At 42.4% G+C, this 23,287-nt stretch overlaps 1 protein-coding gene and 1 long non-coding RNA gene across 4 annotated transcripts in view; one reads left to right on the forward strand and one right to left on the reverse strand.

Annotated features, from left to right (window-relative positions):
* The first annotated feature begins 374 nt into the window (after positions 1–374).
* Positions 375–5,605, forward strand: LOC137868555 (uncharacterized). The gene is made up of 4 exons (XR_011102226.1): positions 375–489; positions 1,349–1,659; positions 5,224–5,305; positions 5,422–5,605. It is a non-coding gene; the product is annotated as an uncharacterized lncRNA (long non-coding RNA).
* The window catches only part of phc2b (polyhomeotic homolog 2b (Drosophila)), a 31,832-nt gene continuing 11,288 nt past the window's right edge, over positions 2,744–23,287 (reverse strand). The window contains exons 2-15 of one of the 3 annotated variants that reach the window (XM_068705402.1): positions 22,881–23,172; positions 21,718–21,876; positions 21,498–21,575; positions 21,082–21,243; positions 20,647–20,781; positions 19,955–20,249; positions 13,085–13,392; positions 11,952–12,144; positions 8,575–8,786; positions 7,326–7,455; positions 6,770–6,875; positions 6,562–6,676; positions 5,371–5,695; positions 2,744–5,282 (exon numbers count right to left, since the gene is read on the reverse strand). In XM_068705402.1, the coding sequence (XP_068561503.1) occupies positions 5,128–5,282; positions 5,371–5,695; positions 6,562–6,676; positions 6,770–6,875; positions 7,326–7,455; positions 8,575–8,786; positions 11,952–12,144; positions 13,085–13,392; positions 19,955–20,249; positions 20,647–20,781; positions 21,082–21,243; positions 21,498–21,575; positions 21,718–21,876; positions 22,881–23,172 (2,665 nt within the window). In that variant the 3' untranslated portion in view covers positions 2,744–5,127. Of the gene's footprint in view, positions 5,283–5,370; positions 5,696–6,561; positions 6,677–6,769; positions 6,876–7,325; positions 7,456–8,574; positions 8,790–11,951; positions 12,145–13,084; positions 13,393–19,954; positions 20,250–20,646; positions 20,782–21,081; positions 21,244–21,497; positions 21,576–21,717; positions 21,877–22,880; positions 23,173–23,287 lie in introns of all 3 variants that reach the window. The other 2 variants (XM_068705401.1, XM_068705403.1) reach the window with 2 other exon arrangements.

The raw sequence follows: 23,287 nt of genomic DNA on the forward strand, positions 1-23,287 counted from the left end.
CCCTCCATTTAGAAATACTCTCGGATTTATGTTTCTGTTAATACATATTTTAATTGATTTGTATTTGTGTATTTTTGGGGGACTTTAAATTTGACTTTTAATATCATTGTACGTGCAGTAAAGTTGTTACAAACACTTAAAAATGCTGTGACAGTTTTTGTACTTAATAATAATTATCTTACATTACACGGTACATCCGACCTATGTCACACTTGCTGGGGACTCATAGGAGTACCGTGTCGAATTTTGGGCAATTTGGTTATGCAATATTCCAGTAATAATAAACTTTGAATAAAGTAAAACCGCGGGGCGTGGCTCCAGCTCCAGCATGTCGTCATCAGCATGCAGCCCGCGGGTCACGAGGGTACTTCACCGTTGCTGCTGGATGCTGAAAACACTACCACGTTTTTCTTCACTTTCCTCGAGTCAACGCGCACCAGCGGACAGCCAACATGAACGGTGCCACTCTGCCATTGTAACTCAAGTTGTGTAAGTTTTTGCCCAACTAGCTTACACTGGCCACGGGCAACATTACGCTAAACCCAGGCCCGGTGTTATGTTGAAGTCTGTTCCCGTGTCAAATAGTGCTTCTCTCCTGGTACAACGATAGCGCGCCCTCGCTGGTTAGGCATAGGGGTTAGGGAGTGGTTCAGGGAACCAGGTATCTATGGCGAACAGTATTATTATATTTTAACAGTATGCGACACAACACCTGCCGCTCGTGCTCTCGTGTGTCTGTCCCACTGGTTAGCTAACGGTCGCTGCGCTGCAGTAACTTTACCGCTGGTATAGCAGTCCCGACCCTAGGCCCCGTTACAGAAGCCTAAACCTTGTTTTATAAATATGACATGAGTCTACAGCTAATTACAATTCCTCCTCGGTATTGTGAAGGATGTCCTAATGGAGTTTTGCGGGTACTACTTGTGGTCTTCTTGCTTCTTCACAGTACATTTGGTTTGTTCGCCCTCTGGCGGCAGAATACTGAAACAAATGGCGCGTTGAGCATAAACGCCTTTGAGCGAGCTTGTAGCGAGATAGCGCGCGCCATGGTGCCAGGCGCATGTATAAACAAACTTAACGGCCATGTGTTACTTTAAATAGAATGACTAATAATGCCACACGGTAAAGGTGCTGCATCTATATTTTTCTTTAGAGTGAGAGGCATTATCAGCACAATGTACTCGATTTACTTGTCTGTTCAAGGTGGAACTTTTAATTAAAATACAATTCTGGATAGTTTAATGAATAATAATGCAAGTAGAAATAATAATACATTTATAGCTGTTTGAGGCCCATATAGTTGCCTACCTTGCCGAATAGTAAAGTCTGTTTCTGGTGTGTTTTCCAGAGTAACCGGAGTGTATTTGCTGGTGTTTCTGACCATGTGACTTCGGTGTCTGACGCAACAACGACGTTATGGCAGATGTATTGCTGAGGACTTCAGCGGACTGAGTCGAGGATGTCGTCCACAATGGGCCGTTCACTTTTTGCTGCTGGATGTACCAACGTTACAACCGAAATCTCTTTCACTTCCCAAGAGTCAACGAGCAGCAAGCGGTTCAAAACAAACGCCACTCCTGGGGGCCAAGCCATCAGCCCACTCCCAACGGCCACGACTTCTTGGATACCAGGACGGCAACGAGAAGAAGCCGAGCCAAGGTCTGTGTCGAGTTCGAGTGTGTTCATGTGCTCGTGTGTGTTGAGTTAGAGAGAGGAGAGTGTGGATTCTGTTGCAGGGCATCGTTGTGTAGTTGTGTTCGTTGCCTCATTGTTAAAGTTATGAGCCTTGGGGATGTGTCTGCAAAGCGTGTAGACTATTGCTTAGTTAATTTCCTTGGCTTGCATCCATTAAATCTTCTACATTACATATTGAGTCTGTGTAAGACTTCAGCGTAACACTGGAGCACTAGGTAGGGGTTGCTACAGGGTATTTTATAGGGCTGCAACTAACGATTTTTTTAATAATCGATTAATCTGTCGATTACTTTTTTGATACATCAATGAATTGGCGGGGAAAAGGCGAGTGAATAAAAACGTGTCTTTAGTCTTGCAAACTATACCACCCCTGCTTTACTACTGTTATTAACGAGCTAACGCTAACTTGTCATGCTTGTCAAGCTGGATAACGAGTAAACAGCAGCACCAGGAGAGCTACTGGAGGGACGTTACGTTCCTCACTTCTAAACGGAACAAAAGTAGGATTCTGTAGTGACTAACCTGCTGTTGAACTCCCTTCCTCCTCATCAAGGAGTCCAACGTGTTTACGTTTTAGGTGCTGAATCATCACCGTGGTGCTCCCGTGCCATGCCATGTCACTTTTGCATATCTTGCAATTAACACTTTTTCGATTTATTTAGTGTGAAATGCTCCCACACCTTGGATGACTTAGGTCGTACTGATTTCTCTGCCTCCGCCATGTGTTTCAGAACAACGTTACGGGTCTCTCCGATGGTCTTTCCTCTACCTCCGCTCCGCTCTGCGCTCAACTCAACTTTTCTTTTTATACTCAAACATCTCTGCGACTTATTGAGTGGCGTAATAATTGCGCGACACAACGAATCGATAATGAAATTCGTTGCCAACGCTTTTAATAATCGATTTTATCGATTCGTTGTTGCAGCCCTAGTATTTTACTCACTGCTCCCAGCTCAAACAAAACTTAAATAGCCGACAATAACCCAACCCAAAATGTTAGGATTTTGAGTTAGTTTTCTTACAAACCAGGAACTTTTACTGTCGTTGAGAAGGTGCCGAGACAGGAATTGAACTTTCTTTCACACAAACGTACAAAAAAGGGCCGAAGACAGAACTGTATTGCAAATCATTTATAATTGCAAAATGTTGTGTAACAAACTGTTTTGATAAATACAAGCATTTGACAAAGCCTTATCTAAAAAAGGTTGACCTTCCATCACAGCCACAAAACACAAATAGATTTAAACATATTTCATTAGACAAAAAAACATTAAAAAACAATTCCCAGGCCTTGATATTTATACATTTGCATATTTCAAAATATTAAACACCATTCAATTTCTGTCTTAAAATAAAAAAGCTTAACTTAAAGAAGACCACAGCTTCACACTTAGTTTCAGTCTTTCCCCCTCAATCAAGCTGCTATGTACATATACACTTGTTTGCATTGCTGCACAAATTCTGCTCTCACTCTGGTGGAGTGTCTCATAACATTAAAGCAAGTGAAAAGGAAAATAAGTGCCAAAAGTGGGGCTGTGTGAAGAGAGCAGCACACCTTCATTGTTCCTCAGATAACTTAGTGTCTTCCTATGAAACTGAGGCAGAAATCAATGTCAGATTCTAGTCGATCATTTTGAAAAAGCTGTGAAAATCATCTGTAAGCTGTTTAAATCTAGTTCCTCATGAAAGGGAAATCAATGTAACTAAAGAAACTGTTTCTCTGCATTCAAGCATTGTATTGGAGAGCTGCAAGTCTTATTGGGAGAAAAATACAAAGCAGCACCTACTGAATAAAATGAGAACACTGATCAATGCAAGTTTTCTGTTCCCAGCCACACATACAAAGAAAAAGAGCTCTTTCATTCACGCTAACAAAACTGTACAAAAAAACCCCATCTCTAATAATATAATAATAATTCATTCAGACTTCACTCTCGTTGTCTCAATGCCGTAATTCAGAGACTCAGGCACAACTGAGCTGTAGTGCACTTTGGCACGACAGGTTCTTTCAGTTTATTATATATTTTTTCTCCACGGGCCGAATCCGAGACCCCCTTTACACCTGCTAGTATCAAGGAACCTCCACTAGATGTGTTATCTGGACAGTGACATGTAATAAAGACCGTAGCATCCTCACCTGGTATTAATAAGCGCTCTTGTTGTCTGATGTTCTGCCCTCATCATGATAAGATCTTAAAATGCTAAATAAGTTCACAACCTAGCATGTCTCAGGTCAAGGAATGCCCTGCAGCTCTACTTCGTACAGTATGGGGGGGGGGGGGGGGGCATTTACACCTGGCTGTGATCTGATCACAGTGTTAGGTGAGCCGGACCACATCCAGGTCTGGTGGAAGAGCAGTCCCAATGCTGTGTGTTCTGCAAGCACTTTTGGGCTGTTAACCAATATTCTCAATTTGAATATATATTCGAAGAGTAAAGAGTAAATTAATACAATTAATGTTCAATTGGGGGGGGGGGGGGGGGGGGGGAGAGCTCGGCCGCAGAGAGAAAGACGCCATGTCCTCAAAGCTAGTGCTACATTACATCATGTAAACAAACCATCAGCTGTGCACCCAAGATAAGACTGGAGACAGAACTTAAAGGATGGGTGAGTTGTACCTTTTATCTTCCCACATTTGTACTTTTTAAACAGAAAACACATTTTATGTTGTGATATTTCCTGGTAATGACGTACAATATAGCAAACGTGTTCAGCTCCCTGTCGATCTCCCTCCAACTGCTCATTTCAACTTCAGCAATCAGCCGTTCCTCGTCAAAACAAGCAACAAGAATAAATAGAAGCACTGCGCCTGACAAAAGTTCAGCTCAAAACTCGTGCCCAGTTAGGAACACGGCGTCGTGGACAAAACGTTTTTAATAGTTTGAACCTACGCGCTTCTTAAGAACCAATATTGGAAAGTCATTTGAGGCCAATTTGAACAGCCCTAATGCAGTTACACGTAGCGTTCACATGCCTTGTTCTTTAACCAGATCAGGTATCAAGATACAGCTTGCATGTTAGTACCACGTGTGTCATTCACTCATTTAATGTGAGAATCAACATTTTGGAATATGGCCCAAACCTCACTGTCGCTCCTGATTTTAGTCCCTGTGAGTGCATCTAAACACAGAGTAACAGCTTCCAGAGCTCCAGCTGCAACTCTAAACATAACCTCCATCAGTCCTGCTAAAGACAAAGCTAACGTTTACAACACTATTGAGCAGATGCAGGTGAATATGGGTGTGATTCAAAGGAACCAGTCCAGTAGTGGGGAGAAGGCGAGGTCATAGTGCAGTCAGTCTGTGTCGTCAGTGCCACGATATCATCTGAATAATTCTGAGTAATCATAATTTAGTTTTACAGTCTGCTCTTCTCTCACACATTTACAAACGGACGCACCGACATCAACGCACGCAAATCACTCTTTCCTGCTACGAGTCTTTGAGCATGTTGATGCGTGCGAAGATCTTGAGTGCAGGTCCCAGTTTAATGTTCATGGTGCTCATGAGGTGGTCCTCCTTCAACAGGAGCAAGGCCTGTCCATCAATCTCCTGAGAGCGGAACTCGTCTGCGATCTCCTGACAGCCTGCACCAACAGCAGAGGAAGAAGTCAGTCACACTAAAATTCCTAAGCAGAATAAATGTGTTTGCAACGGCGCATTTGCTTCTCTGACCTGGCAGCGAACGGATGAACTCGTAAACTTCCTCCACGTTCCACTTGGTAGGGTCGTTGGGTAAGAAGCGCCGACAGGGCGAAGGCGCATCTCGAACGCCACAGACGTCCTGGTCGGAGGCCCTGCTCGGATGCCGGTGGACGGGGACCTGAGCCGGGGCGGGAGCGGGAGCCAGGGGCCCCGAGCTGGCCGCCGACATCGGAGACGGCGGTTCCTCGTAGCTCGACATGTCCGAACACGGGCTGGACTCCTCCTGGCTGGGCTGTGAGGGGTGCGGCGAGGATACGGAGCCGCCCGGAGTCTGCTGCGGGGAGGGGGGCAGCTTCTGAGGAGGGAAACGGTTTGAGCATGATGTGAAAATGAATGGCTCATCGGTAAAATACCGGCGGGACATTGTGTTAGACGCCACAAAGATTAAAGGGGTGATGAGTGAGATTTATACTGTTAAATAGCTTCAGATGAGTCCAATACACCTGCAGGGTTTGATGGATACCAGTGCCTCGACAGTGCTGAACCCTCTGGATTATAAAACTCACTTCTTGGTCCAAACATGAAACAAAAGCACAGGCGGTTCAACACTGGAGGCAATACATAACTCAAAAGAGTTTGGCTATAAAACCTTAATAAGATTGTTTTCCAGCCAAATAAAAAACGTTATCATTATTCAGTGTCATCTAAACTAATTGTCTCTATTGTAAAAATTGTAGTTTATTGCGTCATTACAAGTTTCAGTATTTCAAGGGAGGGAAAGTCGTGTCACTGGATATCGAGAAGAACCACGTCAAATTCTCACATGAGTGGCTAATAAAAAAACTAAACAAATAGGCAAATCAAGATGCTTTTGATGTCTCTATAACTTGTGCAGCAGGCAGAAAATCTCTATTAATGCTTCTCCACTCCTGCTGGTCACCAATAAACGTTGACAAAGACCATAAAGTACTTAACAGCCATTTAAAGACAGAGGGAGTTAATTGGGCACCGACACAAATGATGCTTAAGATCATTAAAAAGCTTGAGGCGTGAAAAGTGCAAGGCATAAAATGTGCAGTGGAAGCAGTATCTGGTGTGTGTGTGTGTGTGTGTGTGTGTGTGTGTGTGTGTGTGTGTGTGTGTGTGTGTGTGTGTGTGTGTGTGTGTGTGTGTGTGTGTGTGTGTGTGTGTGTGTGTGTGTGTGTGTGTGTGTGTGTGTACCTGCTTCTTCACCGCCACACTGGAGCGACCCGGAGATCTTCTGCGCCAGCGATTCGTCGGTTTACTTCTCTCTGGACGGAAGAGGCCAATCCGCTTCGTGCATCCGACGTTGTACCTGTCAACAGAGCTCCACTATTAGAGCTTTCCTTCGTTCACATAATAAAGTTGCTCGAATGAGAGGAAATATAAAACCTAAAAGCTGACTTGCCTCTTCGCACAAACCATGGAGCAGAATCTCTTAGAGCCTTTGAATGTGAAGGCAAAGTCGACCCATCCACAGTATTCACACGTCAGCTTGGGTTCTTGCTCTTTTTCTGGAGCATTAGAAAAAAACAGACACTAAATATTAGTTTTTTTTCGGAAATTAGACATTTTCTTCTTGAGAAATGCGTTACACACGGGGGGCTACGCAGGTGGGGGCGTGTTGTTTCAGGTGAAACGTGTTTGAAGGTTTATCAGACGCCAAAACACTGAGCGTGATGCCCAAACAGGATTTTGCAACTCTGCAAAGTTATCACAGCGGCAACGATCACGAGTTGAACAGTAGAAATACAGCGTTTTCTGTCCCGCTTTTTTTTTTTCTCCACTTTAATTTGAAGGCAGACATAGCCCTTTACCGTTTAACCCAACACGTTAATAATGACCTTTGCAGTTTTGTCGCTTGACAAAGGAGTTTTCCCAAAAATGATTTTAACAGGCCTCGGGTTTCATACACAACGTGTTGTACTGAACCAGACGATAGTATTTAATACTTTTTGTCTCACCTGTCTGGTTCATGTCCTCGGCCTCAGAGTCGCTGTTTGCTGCGTTGCTGGCGGGGGTTTTGTCGGGGTCTGAGGAGAGCTGGTGATCCAGCTTCTTCGGGCTGTCGATAAGAATCGGCAGACGCTCCACCTGGTGACGGGAAGAAAACATTCACAAATCTACCGATATGAAACGATGGCAACACGCTGCAGGAGTAACACTAGTGTGACTGACAATATAGTCGGACTGTTTCATTTGAACGACTGCAATATCGTAACTGTGACAAAACTTCACAACAGCTCTGTGCAGACGTCCATGTGTCCATCCCGACCACAAGACCAACCAATGTCCTGTGGCGACCACATAATAATCAATCTCCTCCATACATTATTGAACGCAGACTCTTTCCTCGGTTTAAAAACAGAACAATAGAAATAAAATAGTCATTTTTGCACCCCCTTTATGATTCAATTACAACTGGAGACATTGTTGGCAAAGAAAGAAATTTGCTTTCAATAGAGCTGAAACAATTGGTTAAGCAGCAGAAAATTAATCTGCAACAATTGTGATCATCGAGTCATTAAATCAAGCACAAATGGGGAACAGAAATGAATGAATGCGCTCTGAATGTCTACAGGGTTTTGGACCGTTAGACAAAATGGGTTGTCTGAAGATGTCCCAATAAACACTTAATTCATTCATATAATATATAAACACCAACAATCAATAAAACAGTCATTAAACACAGTTCAAAGTACCATATCAGTGTCTTTGTAATGTAAATACTACACAGCAGTATGCATTGTTTGTGCTTATCCAATGCGTTCAAATACTGTATACTGAGCAGTTATAACACATGTCCAGTAGGGGGCAGTGAGCCCTAAGGCGAGAAATAACAAAAACATGTCCTTAAGTAGCACCTGAACAAAAGGCTATCCAGTCTGTTTACCCTTTTGTGTGATTATTAAAGATTGGATGATACACATCTGTATATAAACAATATAGTAACTTCAATTTGAAGTGAGATGACAGATTAAAGAAGGGAGTTTTTTTAATGCCTTAAGATAGTTGAGAGGCTGCAGCTCAAAACACACACACACACCAAAATGAATGACTGAATCCCACAGAAGCTGTGAGCCATCGGCAGTAATAGTAGTAACCGAGGGATCTGTGTTTGCCTGCGCTGACAGCTCCCTGCAGGCGGGTACACCAGAGAGAGAGACAGAGTTGGCTCTGGGTTGTTTATCATGCTGAGATGGGCCCACTCACACACACTGGGAACGGCTCTGCCCCCTCCTGGATGACGAAGCCCTCGATGACATGCGTGAGGACCTGGGGCTTGACGATGGCCTGCGGCGGTTTGTTCTCCCCGTTCTGCGGCACGCTAGCCGTCACCGTGGGCACCTGGCTCTCGTTCCCAGAGGTCATGGCCGGAGGTGGGGTCCCAGGTGCAGCGTTCGGCCTCTTGGTCGAGCCCCCGCCTGCTGACCAGAGAAATGAATACGACACCATCACTATCAGTGTAGAGAGCATGCACTCTGGGAGCTGCTCACTGGTGGATTGAGTCTGAATGAAAATGGTTGATTAATCCATAGATTAATTGTCAGATTCAATCTTTGAAGGGGAAAAAAAAAAACTATTTCTGAATCCAGCTTCTCACATGTTGCTGCGTGTCCTCGTCATATATGATGGTAAACTGAATATTTTTGAGTTTTGGACTGAAGAATCTGTAATAAGAATTCATCTTCAGTACTTTCTGACATTTTATAGGTCAACATAAGTAATCTTGTAACCAATTAGAAGATTAACAATAAAATGAATCATTCCTTGCAGTCCTAAATCAAATTACAGTAAAGAAACTTGCACCAGTGAGGCAGAATTTAAGAGGGTAAATCCACGTTCATTTTAAACTTCTGAGGAATAACAGATAGCTAAAACTTTAAATGATCTGTTTAGTTATTTTCACCGAGCTATGCAGTACCTGTATTTATATGATCACATAGTCTTTATGAAGTCCTATTATTCTAACAAGACACAGTTATCACATTATAGCGCCATGCAGAACAGCATCCAGTCATGTCCACCTGCCTCCGTACCGGTCTAATAACAGCTGAGCATTAGGAGTGAGCTGCTGCCGCACAGTCGGTCAATAACAAACAGTGAATCCATAACGCGTCACGGATCACCCCCACCATCACAACACCCACGTTCCGTATTTTCACGCAAACCCCACAAAGCAAAAGTAAACACGAAGCCGCGACGCTTAATGTGTAAAATCACCGGCGTTGAGTTGGATCTCTTACCGACTCCCGCTGTGTTCACAGAGAAAACATGTGCGGTTTGCTCCTCGTGTTTGTTGTTGTGATGATCCACGACACACACACACATCATACTAATACACACACCGACCTGCCGCAGCTGCTGTCTGAGGCTAAGTTCGCGTTGAAGCTGCAGCGCCGCTAAAGATAAGCTTTGAAACCAGGGTCCGCCTCCCTGCTTCCTCCCACAGCAGCTAGCGTTAGCATGCTAGCGTTAGCATCCTGCTGCTGTGGGTCTACATGGTTCAACTGTGTCTCTAGATTCAGCCTTTTAGTGTAGTCCCATCGACTTACTCTACCAGTACAAGCAATTAAACCAGAGCCCATTAAAGCCACACAAACTCACGTTTTCAGCAGAGAGACAGAGAAACTTTAGGTCCATGTCACCCTCTGAGCAAAGACACCTAAAGGCTCTTATTCATTTGAAATTATACGTTTATTTTCCACACTGCTTGGAACACATTCTGGTGGAGTTAGGGATGTGTGCAGTAGTAGTGGAAAGTAACCAAAGTACTGGACTAAAGAACAGTTTTGAGGTACTCCATTTATTACACTAAATCTATTTGAGGAGTTTAGTTACTTTGCAGATTCAGATTACCAATAAATAAATGAACAATGATGTAATAATACAGATTAAGATATCATTTTATTGATCCCCTGGGGAAATTTACAAGATACCCAGCAGATAGTGTAGTAAGTAGTTGGAATTAGTTCCACCTTTATCAGTTTACATATTATTGCATCAATAATTCAATCCAATAATATAATGCACATTATACTGAAATGTGCCATTCTGCATCATATGAAATATAATCCAGGAAGTCCAGTTTGATAACAGATCAATGAGTTTGAAGTATGGATTATTAAGAGAACTGGATCCATGCGGCCACTGGGACAAATGAACTGCTTGGTGCTGGTACTTAAAAAAACATTTTCCCCCATTGACCACCACTACAAAAGACACATCTGTAAAACCTTTTGACAGGACACCTTGAACTACAAACAACATCCATTATTACTCTTTGTAAAATGAATTTAATATTTGCAAAACTTTCCTAAGAAAGCAGTATTGAGGTGCATAATGTGATCCCAATGTGAAGTCCTCCAAATACCCAGAAAAAGTAATGCCCGCTACTTTAAGTGTACACACTTCCATTTAAATACTTGAAAGAGAAGTGACAGTGTGTCTGAATATCTTTTCAGGGCTGAGGTGTCATAAATATTTGGAGCTGGAAAGCCTGAATGCTCAATAAGCCAATTTGACTGAAAAGCAGCTTTTGTTAAATTTTCCTAAAGTAAAAAAAAAAGAAGAAAGGTTTGGGCCCGTCGTCATCAGTCCCTGCAGCCAGTGGATTACAAAAATACTTTCCTGCTCTGGTGGTGAGCATCACACCCAACTCGCTGCCCATAAAACAGCAATTTGTGGTCCACACAATGTTTCATTTTACAAGAAACACAGCATCAGCCCCATTTCCAACCATTTAGGATAATTATCACTACAGAAACTGATCTGTGGCCACAATTAGAAAATATACACCCAAATAATGAAATGCTCAGCAAGAAGAGTATAGCTGCTGCATGACGATGCACCACTGACCATGAATCTTATTAGAGCCTGCTTAATCGCTTTTATCCAAATCACCTGGCTGACTAAATGTGCACAGTAAGTAGAAAATACATCTGGCTCACAATGCAACATTTCTGGGAATTTGTGGTTATATGAAAGCTTTTTGACTGGATTATGATTTGAAAATCACATCAGAGTCAACCAACATTATAAAACAGCTTGTCCAAAAGTTTTGCCCCCCTCATGTATGTATGATGATGCATTGTGGGTGTACTACTACACAAACACAGTGAACCAGCATGTGTCAAATGGTCTCCAATATAATTTACAGGCAACAAAATAATGAAAACAATAAAATTCCATTATGAGACCGGTTGTATTACTGTTCATGTTCAGGGCCTTAGTTGTGGGTTTAAATATTCAGCGTACAACAGAGCGCCGAGTGAATTGTGGGTATCAGGTGAGCTTTTTGGCCTTAGCTCACAGAGAAAAGGACAAACAGAGCAATAAGAGACAAAGTGTGGAGAAACCAAATGTGCCGCAGACACAACACGCTCTGAATTACAAGTAAACACTGGCATTGATTTTTCTCTTCCTCCACTGACGGTTTCTAATAGCTGTCCAACTGGATAAAGAAAACAAGTTTCACTTTGTTTAACTGCTACTTCTTGTCCCAGTGGCTCATTGGTTTAAAAGTTTGCTTACAAAAACATTTGAGAACTCTTAATTCAGCACCTTAGGATATCATGCCGAGTCATTACCTTGCGGCTGAACAGCTGGTGGGGCTGCAGTGACCTTGGGCTGCTCTACAGGTTTGGTGGGTTGCGATGGCGAAGGCGCAGGTTGTAGCTGCTGTTGCTGCTGTGGCTGCGTGGCCTGGGGGGGGGGCGGACACGTCTCTCTGACCACCAGTGAGGTCGGCTTGTCTTTACTGTCCTGAACCAGTCGGGAGGCCTATGATGTGAGAAAAGGGAAAACATGAGAAATGTGAGACAGATCAGGGGATGTCAGTGCTTTTAATGTCAGTGACTCAAACACTAAGAGACCATCAGGCTTGGAAAATATCACACCAGTGGGAAAATATTACACCAGGAAGCCCAAACTCAGAAGATTCCTGTGTTTTTTCAACATGTATGTCTTGGAGGAGAAATTGATTCGGTGGGTGTTGTTGGAACAGTAGTTTTTATTTAGCTGGTTACCTCCCAAAAAAAACAACAAGAAGAATGTGAGCAGTTTCGATGTTAAGTAGGACAGAAAGTCATGTCTCATTGGAAACAAATGGTGGACAAAAACAATGAATCACATGAAATATGCAATACTGGAAACACACAATGGATTTTCTGTGACTGGGAGAAAGAGATACCCTCCTATCCTCTAGATATATGATAAATATTATTCTGTAGAATCAAAAATCGGGGTTGAATGCGTTAGGCAAATTTTTTAATTGTTCATCCAACAGCTGCTGAGACGTTTTACTCAGAACCACAAATGTCAACATCATGGTGGTGCTCTAAGAAAAGTCAGGGGATTACCAAACAGACCATTGCCCATCCCTATAACCACGCTGCTGCTAGCATGGCTAAAAACAAAATAATTTAGATCCCAATTAACAGAGCTTTCCGTTAAAACTGGAAGAATGATGCTGCAACATTATTTTCTAGCGCCAACATTATGTTTCAGAAACACTGCAATAACTAAATATTTTCATGCCTTTCTGCATGAACTAAATCTAAACACAGACATTAATTTGACAGAGCAAAAAGAGCAAGTCCCTGTCCTGCTTGTACATCAACATCCATCTATGGCTTTAAACTTATCAGTGATGCTGGCAACAATTATTAAGCAATTCAAAGGCTCTTTAGTTTGAGAGCCTGGTGTGCGTATCTGAACTCACCGTCGGCTGTATTTGGAGATTGATGGCGGTGAGCTGGACGGGCTGAGCTTTGGCGTGGTTGAGGGAGGAGTGGAGGGCGTGGGGGCCGATGGTGGAGTGGAAGATGGTGGCCTGCTGGCCGGGCATGGAGGGCTGGTGTAGAGCCGGTTTGGGCAGAACGGGGACGGGGTGCTGCGACGGTTGGATGGAGGCGGTCTGCAGCAGCTGGCCCGTGGCCCTCTGGGAAGCTTGACTCTGATGGACCACAAACTGCTGCTGCATCTGCTTGTGCTGCTGAACCAGCGAATGGGGCTGGATCTGTGTGTACGCTGGAATGACAACGACATTTATTTATTTTAAATTCATGAATTCAGCCAATCGCTGTGTTCGCAGACAATTAACCTTTGTCTGCGAACACAGTATATATATATATCTATATATATATACACATATATATATATATAGATATATCTATATATATATATCTATATATATATATATATATATATCTATATATATATATCTATATATATATATATATATATATATATAGATATCTATCTATATATATATCTATATATATATCTATATATATATCTATATATCTATATATATATCTATATATATCTATATATATATCTATATATATATATATATATATATATATATATATATATATATATATATATATATATATATATATATATATATATATATATATATATATATATATATATATATATATATATATATATATATATATATATATATATATATATATATATATATATATATATCTATAGTTACAGTTACAGGTGTATGACTGTACTTTCTCTGCTCATCTATGTTAATGTGGCCACAGACAGTGAGAAAAGGAAAACACTCAAAGCAGAATCAGTGTTTTATTATTTTTATTTGTACTTTTTTTGTAAGAGGATTGACATAAAACAGCATTTCATGCTTTTATTCAGACAAATACTACTTAGTTATTTTAGTTAATATTAAGAGATTGGATTCAGATTTTGATGTACTGCACGTGTACATATGACATGTGATCATCTGTAATCACTCTTCCTGTCCATACTGGCTATCTATAAGAGATTTTAAATATTCTAATAATTATATAATCGCAATTCTTGGTCTAACTTACACTATCCTATTGACAAAGTAATAATGTTGTGTGTTTTAATAGTGCTGAAACTAAGTATTTGATTAGAAGTTTACCAGAAAATCCATCTGCAACAATTTTGGGAATCTGAGAATCTTTTAATTATCTTAATAAATGCAAAACTTTGATCTGGTTCTTGCTTTATTTACAGCGTTTCTTTTGCCCGGTGAGCATAAGGACAACGTCACATTTGAGTCTCTGCTCCTTTTTTGTTTGACAGACCCAACAATTAATTTAAAAAATATTTTTCAGATTAATAGACGAGAGTTGCAGACCTCTGCAACAAAGATTACACAACACACATTGCGTGCCATAGTGTCATCGAACACCATCGTCCTCGATAAAGGTAACTCAGAAATATCTCAAGTAGTTTGGTAGCTCTCCCTCCACCTGTTTGCCCCTTATTGACAGGATGTAATATTAAGAGCTCGTTGAAAGGTGCACAGAGAGGCCCTGACCATTATTCACAAATCGTTTAAAAATGGCCCGTCACCACCTGTCAGTGAAAAGACATTCTGAACTCATAACTTGCCCTGAAGCAGCGAGACACAGCGCATCAATCTTGTATTTCGGGAGCACCTCTGAGTGGGAGATCGGTTCAGCAGAAGCAGCCCGAGGCTAGCTCAATGTAAGAATGAACACGCAGAGCCAACTGTCCGCAACACTCTTCATGGAGTTAATGTTGAGTCAGCAGGTCCGGGGCCCCTCTGCTGCCTCCTTCATCTTTAACAAATCTACCAGGAAATAGAGAACTAATAGACTCATTGTTACTGCTGAAAGCCAAACAAGAAAGGCTTCCTGCACCACAGTACAGCCTCTGCTATATGAGGCCCGTGAACACGGAGGTGTGTTTGGTGGTGTTAATAAAGCCCCTAATAAATCCAAGCGTGGAAAACAGCCAAGTACGTCAGCGTTTGTCTCAAAACCCCCCGCTCCGCCCCCCCACACACACACACTCAGCCCCCCTGTTCTTTTCATGATGCTCTGTGTGGGACAGAGTCCATCTGGTTTCAAAGTTTCCCTCAACCGCAGTCTGTGCCCCACTGTGGAATACATAGATGTTTCTATCCAGCGTGTCGTTAGTCCTTTTGATGCTGCAGAAACTGCCGAGAAGTGTTTTCTTTCTCACATGTCGAGAATAAAACCTGGTTATCTATGGCGTACAGGCATATTTACAGTATTCAGAGTAGGATACATATAAGCCTGGGATGGGTAGAGACGTCCTGCAGCAGGATAATACCAGATGTTAGCCTATAGGAGGGTTCAGGCTGAGACGCTTCAGGTGATAATAACATCTATCGGTTTAGCTGCTCAGCCTAAAGGCCTTCACACACACCGCAGGCATTTTTTTTCCTGCAATTAATTTGCATGTCAATATTGTTTTTTTAAACTGTTGTTTCTGTCATGAATAATTTTACATAGAATGTAAATATTACATGGTGCCATGTTAGGAGCCTGGCCCAGCGTTTTCTTACGCCTCGCCAACCGTATACTGATGTTCAAAGCTGGACTTTACTTTCAACAAATTTACTTTAATATATAAACTCAGGCAAAAGCTAGACCAAAATATCTCAAGGATGAGGGCAGTTATTCAGTTCCTTCTCTTCTCATGACCTGCTTACTTAATGTCTGGAAACCAATTAACAGGACAACAACAACCATGAGAAAGTGGCACAGCTCAAGGACAACAGGGCATGTGAAGGAACTCATAACTGCCAAAGATCTGCTCTCACAACCTGGAACTGAAAACTCTGCTTTCTGCTCAGTGTAACTCACATCAGAACCAAGACACGACATACCCAGACTGCACTGCAGCCAAACCTTCACTCAACCATTTCATTAACGGTAATGAAAGTACTCACATGACCTTTTTCATGGTTAACACTGATGTTTATGTGGTTGTAAAATGTGCCTGTAAAATAAGAAAAAGTATTAAAAAAAACTACCACACAAGCAACAAAATACAGCAAAAAATAGTTTTCGGAAGTTAATAGTAGCACCGTGACATCAAAATGTCACTGAAATCATAAAGTAGGGAGAGATTTCTCAGCCCCAGACGGAGCGAAGGAGGGGGATTTCTGAATACACCGGATACAACCAGCCACCCTGTGAATCCTGATGACTTTCTCAAGCTCCGAACGAGGAGCAGAGAGTCCTGGAAGGAGACGAGGACAGGGGGATTCATTTAAATGCTTTTCCCCCTCAAGGTCTTGGGATTAAAGGGCTGGAATGACTCAGCCGCCCACACACATATATAATCATGCAATATTCAGTATGTGGCAGTGTCTTCCACGCCCCCTGAGTAATGAATGCGCGTAGAGCCTTTACTCCCTCTGCGTGTTGTTGCACAATGTCTCGCCGTTGAGGACGCTCTACGTTCCCGATGGGTTTGTAGCACCCGGCCCTGGAAAATCCCTGAGATTCCACATCGTCACTGTTGAAACGCATTCCGACCTAAAAACAGCAGCAGGCCTCACACCATATTTCCTCCCTTTAGTATGATTCACAATCAGGTTTGTATTTTATCACACACACATCAGTATTTCAGCAGTAGCACACGCTACAGTGACGCTATATTTTTTTCAGATCAACAAAAGGAGATAAGGTGAAATGCTGAATTTCAATTTGAATGGACAAGACAAAAGATAGGAAGTTGAATTATTAGTAGACATTAAGTTTTGCATAGTGAAAGTTAAAGTGTGGATTTTCTTTTTTTTGTCATTTTCAAGTGAAACTGGCAACTGATAGAAGCTCCATAAATATCCATAAATACAGCAGGACAGCCTTTGAGTGCAGATCTGGTCTTTTAATCTGTGAGCATGGTGCTTTTGGGGGTTCCCTGCTGTGTTTCTCTTTTTTCTACAGTAAGGTGATGACAAACGCTGACTGAACAAGCCAGAAGTAACATTTTGTTTCCAATCCAATTCCTATTCAGGGCACTGACTCTTAATGTTAGTAGCGGAGACATTGCTCTAAAATGATCTGCCATCTTTTGGAAGGAGAGATTAAAACTGATGACCAAAAATAGCACAAAAATAAAACCCAATAAATCACAGTTCTTCCATGTCTGTTGTTCTCTCAGATCAGGCCAGGCTGGTTTCTGTTGAGTCATGTTCATCACTTATAAAGTAAAGACGTGTTTAATTTACGATACACCTGCAATAATCATATTATGGTTATTGATAAGGTTCCAGGCCTGATAAAAAAAGCATTATTGAGCCTTTTTAACCTCTTTATTGGATTGTTATCTGTCAAACGTGTTTCCCGGGCTTTTCTTGTCAGAGCTCAGATTCTGAGCAAAATACTAAAAAAAAAACGAGAGGTAATGTACTAAATATGACTCAGAGAAAGAGATTTTTAGAAGATCTTGTCATTATTTAGACTACAGTATTAATGCTAATAATGCAGGCTTAGTTCACACATAATAAAATAAAAGTGAGCTTAGCTCAACCCATTTAAGGAGGAAAGTAAAATGAATGATAGTTGACTGCTGTAACTAAATGCTCTTATTAACAGTAATAAGTGTGTAACTACATTTGAATAAAACAATTACAAATAATTCTCTACATTATAACAATAAAAATACTGACTCATTACACAGAAAGCCTAATCATGAACATTAATTATACACAAAGCCTCAATATATTTACTCATAAAAGCTAAGGTTATCATCACTGGTTTCCTTCAGCTAAATGACTGATTTGTCCTGTCTGACAACAACAGGACCTAAACATCAGTCATGAAAGTCATCTGTGACATTTTGGATTCACAAGAGATGGAGACAGTAAGTACTAAAAACCTTTTCCTGATTTAATGTTGTAATTCAAATTGCATAACGACCCAGTCACAGTCAAGTTGAATCCAAGCTGTTATCCTAATCAGAGTCCCATCAGACCTCCACCCAGCCTCTCTGATCCACAGTGTATTAACGGAGCATCTCATGTGCACACCTGTCCCTCACCGCCTGCTGCCTGGCAGCCCATGTTCATTTTTTAACCCATGCAGCCAGATTGTCGGCTTCCATCCTCCCTTTCATTTTATGTGAATCCATTACAGCAACAAAGCAAGACACAGTGGTGCACTGACACGCTCAGATAATCCCAACTCCCCCCTCATTCACACACACACGCACATATTTTTAGGTTCTTGCTCAAATACACTATTCTGTGAAATGTGATGTCATATCAAGACCCTCTTTAAAATGTGCTAATGTATCAGAAGGGGCTTATCCTGCAAACAAACTGCTAAATGTGATTTAATCAGCTTGAACTGCTGGCATATTCACAACCATTCACACTAAAAGGAAAAAAAAACAACAGCTGTTAACTTTTGATTACATAATAAGTGGTTCAGAAAGACTGCGTGGCAGTGCGACTTTCACAGCTTCTAATTCACAAAGCAGCTCGACTGTTCCAGACACAGATCAACACACTTTAACACGGCTCGTTTCACCGCTTTAGTCAGTGAAGGGGTTTCTGGTGCGGCCCCGACATGTCACACATACAGCCCAGAGAAGGCTATTAAAAATCTTACGATAAACACAAGAACACATTTCTACTGCATACGTGACAGCTGCCTGGAGCCCCACACGTCTATTTCAAGGTTTGAAATGGACATCTGCATGCAGCAGCTGGCAGGAAAGTTAGCAGTTTAATTTATCTGCGAACAAAAAATGAAAATAAACTTCCTATGGAGTATTGAGTGTCTCTCCAGAAAACACATGCTATTTGCTCTGTAGTGCAGACGCTCTGTCAGCTTAAAACAAGAAGAAGAGTCGACTGAGTACCGTATCACACTAGCAGCTGTGAGGCTGACAGCAGCATGGCAACATACTCACCATCACAATGCTAACATGCCGATGTTTAGCAAGTCTAATGAATTACTATCGTCATCATTTTAGTTTAGCATGTTATGCTAATATTTTCTTATTAGCACAAAACACAAAGTACAGCTGATGCTGATGGATCATTCATTTTGACGAAGAAAAAAAAAGTCAGGGTATCACCAAAGTCTTGAGGACCGATCATTTGGGAACCCTGAATGTCTGTTACCAGTCCAGTAGATGTTGAGATATTTAAAAAGGTGTAATATGGGATATTGGGCTTTATAAATAAAATTGACTTGACTAGCATATGGCTAAAAGTACAGTAAGTGACGCACTGATTGAATATTTTGATCTAAGTAAAATTTGTAGGTACTTTTTGAATACCTATTTGTTTAATTTTGTGTCTTCAGAATAACTATGCTCTGGATTACTTGATCAATAAATATGTAAATCTGAGTGTTACACCATTTTTCATATTTTTTACCCAACTAATGATTATTATCATTGTCAACTGATTGATGAGCTGCAACTTGAAAATGGTGAAAAATGTCTTACAATTTAATGAGGACCAAAGTGATGTCTTTAAATTGCTTGTTTTGTTTGAACTACAGTCCAAATTACAAATATATTCTCTTTTCTATCACATCAGACAAAGAAAAGCAGCAAATCATCACAATCATCAAAGTTGAGTTAATCGACTAGTTGATTCTGCTCTAAAACCAATATTGCTTTTTTTGCATTATTTTCACTATATAGACCAAACACTGAAAGCCTTTGTGAGAGAGTTCCTTCCTTTGGTTGACTCTGATATAAGCACAGCCAGTTTTAAGAAGCCTGCACATATTCAGACTCTAACACTATTCTAACTTGTCAACGGTGAGGTTGTGTCTCCACTCACCTGGAGCGGTGAGGGGCTGAGCACTGATGGCAGTGACGCTGCGGCTCATGTTAATAGCTCGGACTTCTGTGACCGCTGCGCTGTCGCCCTTCTTCCCCGCCTCAAACGAGCCATCGGAGGAGCCGGCCTTCCCCCCCACGGAGGCCTGCGTCACTTGGCTGGGGTTCTTGATGAGTGAGGCGGGCTGGATGGGCACGGGGCTCTGCTTCAGACTAAGAGCCTGCAGGGTCTGAGTCTGAGAGGAGGACGTGGGTGCCCCCTGCTGGCCACGGATCACCAGATTCTGGACCTGATTCTTGAAGAGACAGAATGACGGGAGATTATTGATTAACAGATTTACAAAGTGGGTTAAAGGATCAGACATATTATCAGTATTCAGGGACTGTGTTTATAAGTTAAACAGGAAGTATAAATTATTTTGAACCACTCATTGCTAGAGGTGGAAATTATCGTGTTATGATTTCATCACAGCCCTCTGAATCAGACTCGAATCGTGTAGATATTCTTACTCCTATTCTTTGCCACTCCACATCATCTAATGCATGATTTCCAGTTACTCATTGCAACAGTTTCTCTAAATGTTACACTCCGCATTTACATTTTTTTGACCAGAGGGATCAAGTCCAGGACGTTTAATAAAAGCTTGTAATTCTATTTGTCATTTAGTGAAAGTATCCTCCACATGGCCCTACCTGTGAGGAGGTCTGCGTGGAGCTCTCTGATTGGACGGCCGTCACTGTGGCCGTTGGCGTGAAGATGAGCTGCGGCGACAGAGGAACAGCCCGGCCCAGGCTCCTGGCCACCTGCACCAGGTTATTCTGCTGCGCCTAGAAAGCACACACACACACACACACACACACACACACACACACACACACACACACACAACAAGTGATGGCAAGTTCAAGCAGACACGTTTCCCACAACCAACAGCAAAATAGGTCAATAAATCTACGTGTATTCCTTCAGCAATGACTGAACCTTTTGCTCCAGCAGAGAGAACACCTGTGACGTGCAAAATAAATGTGTTCTGAGCATGCATGCACATTCAAGACATTCCCCTCTGTGTTCTTCTATATATATGCACGCTCATGTAAATGTGCCACTGGCTATGCTCCTTGTCTCACCATCTGTGCGCGCAGGTACATCTGCGCCTGGCTGGCCGTAAACGCGGGGCTGGACGGGCTGCCCAGCAGAACAGCCTGTTGGGAAATACTGGTGGGGGTCGAACTGATGCTCTGGGCCCGGCTGATCAGCTGAGCGGTGGCCGGGGAGGTCGTTAGGTTGATCTACAGGGAGACAATGAATGGGAGACTTAGGTCAAGACCCAGAACTTGTCAACATTTGTACTACTGAATGTTACCAAAATGCATTTAAATCTCTTCCAAAGCAAAAGAGAAGGAGCAAAGCTAGTGTGGCGCCAAGCTTCCTCAAAGCATCTTGTCGCTAAAATCAACTTAGAGCCATGATGTCTAATGGACAATGATAACTTTAACCTGGGAGGCTTTTAGGAGACAGACCCAACAGTACAAACTGCTCGTACCGTAGTCTGAGTTGACCCTGTTTGCTGGGAGGAAGTGCCGTTCTGTGAAGAGCTTTGCCGGCCAGCTGCGATACTGGCCTAAAGAAAGAGAGAGGGGGGAGGGGGGCAGGAAAGAGAATAATTAGCAATTTCCTGAAACATGTCTTGGAAGGGGTCCACAATAACAACATTTTTGCTACACAGTGAGCATGATTCTTTCATGCGATGAGCGCCTGCTGACCTGCTGTACAGCGGCCAGGCTCTGGAGCTGAGCGGTGCTGAGGTTGTGCTGCTGCTGGAGGGCTGCGGTCTGCAACATCAGGTGCTGCTGCTGAGCAGCATACATCTGCTGCAGGTACTGTGCTGCTGTGTTGGGTCTGTGTAACGCCTGCTGAAACACCTGAAAGTAAAGAGAGAGAGAGAGCTGGTTATGTAGTGCAACATGCACAAAAAAAAAGAAGAAAAAAAGAGTTTGCAGATATCAAAATTATGTCTGGGTGTAAGATTAGAAGAGTAGAATATCAAAGAGTTGGTACATGACCACAGATCTGTCCCAAATCTGTCCAAATAATTTTGTAAAAAAAAACAACAATATCATCTCCAAGTCACGGCTGAAAGGAATGGGCTTTTTTAATAGATCATAGACTGTGAATCTAGAGTCGATAAATATCATCTGACAGGGAAAGATTCACTCTAGAGTGTTTCAAAACATCCAAAACTTGCAATCACCGCAAGCAGGCAGACATAAATAAACCCATTCCCTCAATCATTGTCTGCAAGAGACTCTGTGACTGAACCTCCTAAATAACTCTCCCCACTCTTCACCTCTGAAAGTGCCCTCTTCCTGGTTGCCAAGTAACCAGAGAGGATGTTGACCCGTGGTCCACAGAAGCATCCGGACCCGCACCTTCTCCAAACGGGGGGGGGGGGGGGGGGGGCAAATTGGTAGCAGAGACGCAACAACTTTCGCTGACCATAAATGACCAGCAGTCCTTTGTGCTCAGAGGGCTGCTGGGCGACAACAGCGCTTGCCTTGTGATCGTCAGCCGGCTGAGTACAAGAGAGGGATGGCTGAATACAGCGCTGTCAAAGCATCATCACTAAAAGTTAAGAGCCTGTGTTGAGGCTTATCCTGGTGTCAGAAGGGTCAGCAGCACTAAAGCACATCAAGCATTCCTTCCTTCAACTTGGGACAGATCCTGTGAGGCGGCCACTCATTTGAGTTTCCTACAGCGATACGTCGATCAGGAAGACAAATGACTGCTATCTCATTCATTTATTTCCAATTAGAAAATGATGTGTTGGCCTGTATGTGGCACTGCAAACACCAATAGAGGGCAGTAGAGCAGAGGACAGTTATGTGTCTGTCACTCACACACAATACCCCAAGTCAAGTTCACTCACCTGCACTGTTTGTCGATCAGGTATCCCACTGTAAACAGATATCTGAGGCACTGTCTGTCTTGCCGCTGTAGTACTACTACTGTTACTACTACTACTACTACTGGAAGTGGTAGCAGCAGCAGTAGTAGTAGTAGTGTTAGAGTTACTACTACCGCTGGCAGCTGTGGTGCTGGAGGAGGTGGTGGCCCCGGTGCTGTTGGCCGTGGAGGCAGGGGCCCCCGGCTCACTTTCCATGGTGCCCTCTGCTCTTCTCACCTTTGACCCCCGGCTCTTCTGAATGGCTCTCCTGTGCCTGAGGAAGAGAAAAGAGAGAGCACATGAGATGTGTCGCACTGTGTACTTTCTTTACACCCAAACCCAAGAAACTATACGTCTCTCATCAGATTCAAAGAAAAGAATGCAATGGA

The sequence above is a fragment of the Cebidichthys violaceus genome, unplaced genomic scaffold (assembly GCF_023349555.1).
Source record: "Cebidichthys violaceus isolate CVI_PGR_0920_01 unplaced genomic scaffold, fCebVio1.0.p SCAF_117, whole genome shotgun sequence".
Classification (NCBI taxonomy): Eukaryota; Metazoa; Chordata; class Actinopteri; order Perciformes; family Stichaeidae; genus Cebidichthys; species Cebidichthys violaceus.